The sequence below is a fragment of the Camellia sinensis genome, chromosome 3 (assembly GCF_055761805.1).
Source record: "Camellia sinensis isolate YWXY chromosome 3, ASM5576180v1, whole genome shotgun sequence".
Lineage (NCBI taxonomy): Eukaryota > Viridiplantae > Streptophyta > Magnoliopsida > Ericales > Theaceae > Camellia > Camellia sinensis.
The window spans coordinates 134,532,934-134,538,930 of record NC_138963.1 but is presented as its reverse complement, the minus strand read 5'-3'; the positions used below and the strand labels follow the sequence as shown (position 1 = coordinate 134,538,930).

The following is a 5,997-nucleotide window of genomic DNA, read 5'->3' as shown; positions in this document are numbered from 1 at the left end:
TTTGCCGGATTTGGACTCTTTGGTTCAGACTTAGAACCGTGACTACAAAATCGAGTCCGAGCTGTAGCGAGGCCCCCCCCCCCCCGGCGGGCTTGTTACAGAAGGGTTTAGTTTTTTTTTTATCTTTGATAACCCAGAATGCTGTAACTCAGTTCTTGAGGGAGGGCCCTAGTATATTGGTGGTTTTAACCTATTCCTGAAGAAATGGACCCGTATGATGAGACTGACAAAGGATAAAGCTACCAAGGTTCCTGTGTGGGCTAAATTCTTCAATGTCCCTTTCGAGTATTGGGACAGTGATAGTTTAAGCCATATCGCAAGTGCTGTAGGTGTTCCTTTATTTATGGACCAACTCACAGAACAGGGTAGTAAGGTGTCCTTCGCTAGGGTTTGTGTCGAGATAGAAGCAACATCCAACTTACCAGCGATGTTCAAAGTGAACTGTGAAGGTGTAGATGCTGTCATCAAGGTTGAATATCAAGGCTTACCCCCCAAATGTGAGCACTGCATTGCTTTTGGGCATGATACATCCAGATGTGTGAAAACCCAAGTTGCTGCTTTAATCAACCTCCAAAAAGAAATTGAAAATAATCTGGATCCTGGTTGGGAAACTGTCATGGCTAAGGGTAAGAGGAAGGTGGGTGTTCCAGATCCTCCTACAGAGTCAGTAAACCAAGAGGAGCCTCAGGAGGATGGTTTGCATAAGCTTGAGGAGGGGCAAAGTCAACAAGAAGTGCTAGTTCAGGTGGAGCCTGGGGAGAAGATTTCTGACCAAACTCACAGTGATGAGTTGAGCACAAGGGGTGGAGAGTTAAAGGAAAGTAAGATGGATGGACTGGAGGCTTTACAGAAGGAATTAGTTGAAATTACAAGCTTTGCCCTTCCACATGATACAGATCTGCTGGCTAGAGTGGAGAAACTAGTGGGATCGACCCCAAGCAGTACTCAAACTGACAAACAAGCCCAAACTGGCTCTAATGTAAAAGGTAACTCCTCTGGTAAGGGCAACAAAAGCCAAAGGAAGAAGCGCAGGTAATCCCAGTCTTAGCTGGTTTGTGGGTTTCTGAATTTTTGCTGTTTCTAATGTCTCTAAAAATTGCATCTTGGAATGTTAGAGGATTTAATAATCCTCATAGACATAGAGAAGTTAGAAAATTTTTGCTACATGAAGATATTAAAATATTGGGTATTTTGGAAACTAAAATAAAAGCTTTGAATGAACATCAGATTTTTTTTATCTGGTGTTAACAATTGGCCCTTTTTGACAAACTCACAACCTTCTAAAACTGGGTGGATTTATGTCTGCTGGGACTCAACTTTTTGCAATGTTAAAATGTTACATGCCTCTGACCAGTATATTTTTTGTGAAGTGCATGGTTTATCTTCGGATTATATGTTCAGAGTCTGTTTTGTTTACGCTGAGAATAAACATGATGTTAGAAAAGAATTTTTTGAGTACATGGTTACTATTTCCCAAGCTCAGTCCAAAACCCCTCTTGTTATCCTGGGGGACTTTAATGCTATCAGATTCCCTTATGAGAAATTTAGGGGCTGTGCTAGTTGGTCTAAGGATAAAGAGGAATTCAACTCCTATATTTTGCAAGCTGAGCTAGTTGGTCTCTCTTATGGAGGTTGCCCATTCACTTGGGCTAACAAAAGAACTAGTGGGGATTATATTGCTTCCAAGATCGATAGAGTTTTGGTTAATGAGGCTTGGCTGGATCCTTTCCTGGCCTCATTTGCCACCTTCCTACCTTCTGGCATATCTGATCACTCTCCTGCAGTGATAAATGTCTATGATAAGGTGACTTCATTTAAGAAACCCTTTAAATATTTTGATTTCTGGGCTGATCATGAGGACTTTGGTTCTGTGGTTTCTACAACTTGGAACCAGTACATTCAGGGTGTCCGTATGTTTAGAGTGTGTCAGAATTTAAAAAATCTGAAACCTGCACTAAAGGCTTTGAACAAGAAAGACTGTAGTGACATTACTACCAGAGTCCATGCTTCTAGGTCTGAGCTCCTCTCCGCTTAATGGAAGTTGGACAAGGATCCTAGTAATGCTTCTTTGCAAAAACTTGAGAGAACCATCTTTAAAACAACATGTGGATCTTTTGGCTGTTGAGGAGAGTCTGGCTCACCAGAAATCTAGAGTTCAGTGGCAGAGTTAGGGAGATAGAAATAGCAGTTTTTTTTTTTCAAAACCATTAAGGGTAACATTAATAGGGGTAAAATCTTGAGCCCGGAGATGATGGATGGCCAAAAATCTTCAAAACCCGAGGACATCCATAATGCATTTACAGATTTTTTCTCTGGTTTATTTGGCACTCCTATTGATGACCATTATAATGGTTATGATAGAATCCAGTCTCTGGTTAAGTCCAAGATTTCTGTTGACAAATTGGTTTTGCTGGCTAGCCTTGTGACTGACAAAGAGATTAAGGATACGTTTTGGTCTCTTAAAGCCAATAAGGCCCCTGGCCCTAATGGCTTCTCAGCTGGCTTTTTCAAAAGCCCTTGGGATATTGTGGGGAGAGAGGTCATTCAAGCTATAAGAACCTTTTTTCGAGTCTGGTAAGCTTCTCCCCGAAGTCAATAGTACCATTATTGCTCTTATCCCTAAGGTCCCTAACCCTGTTAAAGTGGGTGACTTTAGACCCATCTCTTGCTGTAATACTATTTACAAATGCATTGCCAAGATCATTGCTAACAGGATTAAAACTGTTCTCCCTGATCTTATTGATCCCGTTCAGTCAGCTTTTGTTCAAGTTTAGAGAATATCTGACAATATTTTCCTATCTCAAGAGCTTATGAGAGGGTACCATAGGAAGTCCCCTACCCCGAAGTGTGCCATGAAAGTGGATATCATGAAAGCCTATGACAGTGTGAGATGGGAATTCATTATTAACATCCTTAAGGCTATGGCCTTTCCCCCTATTATGGTTTCTTGGATCCAGGCTTGTATCACTAGCCCTTCTTTTTCAATTTGTATCAATGGGAGCCTCCATGGTTACTTCAAGGGGGCTAGAGGCTTACGACAAGGTGATCCTATGTCCCCTTATTTATTTGTTTTAGCCATGGAGATTCTTGCCAAAATCTTGGCTGAGAAGTCTACGCATCCGTTGTTTAAGTTCCATTGGAGATGTGAGAAGACTAAAATTATCAATCTCTGTTTTGCTGATGATCTTATGATCTTTAGCAGAGGTGATGTGCCCACTGTTAAGCTTATTATGGATGGCCTTGAGGAATTGTCCAACCTTTCTCGCCTTACCCCTAATCCCAGTAAGAGTAACATCTACTTTTCTGGTTGTGAGATGGGGTTACGTGCTTCTATTCTAGGTATTGCTAAATTCAAAGAGGGCACTATTCCGGTTAAATATCTTGGTGTTCCCCTTATTACTACCAAGTTGAGGGCCACCGATTGTGTCCCTCTCATTGATAGGATTACCAAAAGAGTGAAGAGTTGGACTAATAGAGCTTTGTCTTATGTTGGGAGAAGCCAGCTTATCCAATCCATTCTTTTTTCCATGCAAGTTTATTGGTCCTCCCTGTTTATCCTTCCTAAGAAGGTTATTAGGGAGATTGAAAGTATTCTTAGAGCTTTTCTCTAGTCTGGCAGTGATCTCAAAACTCACAGTGCCAAGATTGCATGGGATTCTGTGTGTGCTCCTAAAAATGAGGGGGGTCTTGGGTTTAAGTCTCTTGACATTTGGAATAGAGCTGCTATAGCTAAGCATATTTGGTTCCTTTTTTCTGGGGGTGAGGAATCTATGTGGTGCCAATGAGTTAAATCTTATTTACTCAACAGTAGATGTTTTCGGAAAGTTAGAGTCCCAAATGATCCATCCTGGGTTTGGAGGAAGCTATTGTCTCTTAGGGATTGGATGTCGCCTCTGATCACTCACAAAATTGGGTGTGGGAAGTCTACTTTCCTTTGGTATGACAATTGGCATCCGCTTGGTCCTATGTGGAACAAGTTTGGGGACAGAATTATGTATGATTCATGCCTTAACAGTGAGACCAAAGTTAGTGAAATCATTTATGGTCATTCGTGGAAGTGGCCTATTTCCAATTCTTGGGAGATTCAGGAGTTGATTTCCTTTACTCCTGATTGTTGTACACCTAACCCATCTAGGTGTGACCAAGCTATCTGGAAACTTACTATTGATGGTCAGTTTTCCATTCACTCAGCTTGGAATCATTGGAGAAATAGATTTGGGAAAGTGGATTGGCATAGGCTCCTTTGGGGGCCTCATAGGATTCCTAAAGTTAGTTTCATAGTCTGGGTAGCTCTTCACAACAGACTTTATATTGGTGATAGGTTACTTATGTTTGGTCTAGCCCCTCATTCTCAATGCCCTTTCTGCCTAAAACCTGGGGAAAGTCATTCCCATCTCTTTTTCAAGTGCATCTTTTCTAACAGAGTTTGGAGTGCTATTGAAGTTAAATGCAACATAAAGTGGCCTGATTTTGATTGGCCTGATATTGTTACACATGCTACGAAGGAGGCCAAGGGTAAATCTTTGAGGGCCAATATTCTGAGCAATGCATTCTTGTGTTCTGTTTACCACATCTGGATTGAGAGAAATAACTGTGTTTTTAACAAAGAATTTAAGCTTGAAGAGGTGGTTATTAAATCTGTAATCCAGATGGTGAGAAATAAAATGCTGTCTCTGAAGAATTTGCCTAGATCCACTGGGGACACTTGGTTTCTTGACCAATGGAATCTGCCAGCAACAATTATGATGCCCCATACTATCATTGATGAGAGGGCTGCTGAGTGATGTGAGTTCTCTATATGTGGGTTGAGTGTTGGTGAGCAATATGGAGTGTTTAGTTAATGGTTTGGTATTGTGCAGGTTATGTTCAGAGTTCATTGTGGAATCACCTAGTTAATTAAGGGTTGAGTGAATAGCGGAATAATAAAATTTTCACTTCATATGTGGGTTGAGTGATTTCGGCCTTTATACTTATTGCTAATGTTAATAAATATTGTATCTTTTTATATGCAGGATAAGGAAGCACAAGTTGAGTGGTGTGAGTCTCTAAATTGTGGGTCGAGTGGAGTGAGATCCTATGTTGAGGGCACTGCTTCTTATGTGTTATATTCTAGTAGATTGTATCTTACATGCTGGAGGTACTCACTAGTTACTGTTCCTACAGGGTTTACCATAATGTATGAGCATGTCTTGGGTTGCATGGGAAGGCAGTGGTGTCACGTCTTTGGTGGTTGCTATTCTGATGGCTTAAAGGTTCCTGCCATTTCAGGTTTTAGAGTTGGCTGGTCCGTGATGATGGCTGCCAGAAGCGCCTTGTGTGGAAACATTGTCTTTCTTTTGTTTTACTTTAAAACTATGTGTTTGGATATGTTAATATGGTTTTGCTATATTTCTTTCCTTTTGGCCCACCCATGTAGGATGTGCATGGTTTCAGTTTTCACTTTTGCTGCTGGGTTTGTGGACTGTGATGTCTGGTATAGTGGTGGGATGTTATTGAATGTTGAATGTGTTCATGACCTTCATCCGAACAGTATGCGGCTCATGAACATGTTTTTTGGGTTATAATTCTCTTTTGCTTTGATATAGTTTGGTTTCCTCTTTAGTTCGTTAGTTTAGTGTTTTTTTTTTTTTTTTTTTTTTTTTTTTTTTTTTTTCTGTTCGTCCATGTTTTGCTTTTTTCGGTTGGTTCTTGGTTCATTTCTTGTATAGTGTTGGTTAGGTCCTGGGGCATGCCCCTTGTAGCTGTGTAATTTCTATTTTTTATTTTATGTCTTATTCACCCCAAAAAAAAAAAAATGGCCTTCGGCCCATCCATTCATGTCAAAACGGCCTTCGGCCCAATTATTCATGTCAATCGGTTGTCCACAATTCAAACTAGCAAACTTGTAAAGAAATAAACAATTGGACAATTGACAAACTTCAAAATATCTATACTACTCACAGTGATCGCCTTGTGGATTTGCCGTGGAGCTTGACCCTACACATCATACAACACATA

General features: G+C 40.6%; 2 protein-coding genes across 2 annotated transcripts; both read left to right on the top strand.

The window, feature by feature from the left end:
- The first annotated feature begins 217 nt into the window (after nt 1-217).
- LOC145821845 (uncharacterized) lies at nt 218-2,035 on the top strand. The gene is made up of 2 exons (XM_082918419.1): nt 218-1,032; nt 1,402-2,035. The coding sequence occupies exons 1-2, from the start codon at nt 218-220 to the stop codon at nt 2,033-2,035; spliced, it is 1,449 nt and encodes a 482-aa protein (XP_082774545.1).
- Nucleotides 2,036-3,884: 1,849 nt separating this feature from the next.
- On the top strand, nt 3,885-4,784 carry LOC145821844 (uncharacterized). Its single transcript, XM_082918418.1, has one exon. The coding sequence runs from the start codon at nt 3,885-3,887 to the stop codon at nt 4,782-4,784; it is 900 nt and encodes a 299-aa protein (XP_082774544.1).
- The last annotated feature ends 1,213 nt before the right edge of the window (nt 4,785-5,997 follow it).

Bases quoted from the DNA above. Each gene is read 5' to 3' on its own strand.
- LOC145821844 (XM_082918418.1), top strand. From the start codon at position 3,885: ATGTCGCCTCTGATCACTCACAAAATTGGGTGTGGGAAGTCTACTTTC.
- LOC145821845 (XM_082918419.1), top strand. From the start codon at position 218: ATGAGACTGACAAAGGATAAAGCTACCAAGGTTCCTGTGTGGGCTAAA. The intron at 1,033-1,401 runs GTAATCCCAGTC...TTATATGTTCAG, and splicing joins AGCCAAAGGAAGAAGCGCAG to AGTCTGTTTTGTTTACGCTG.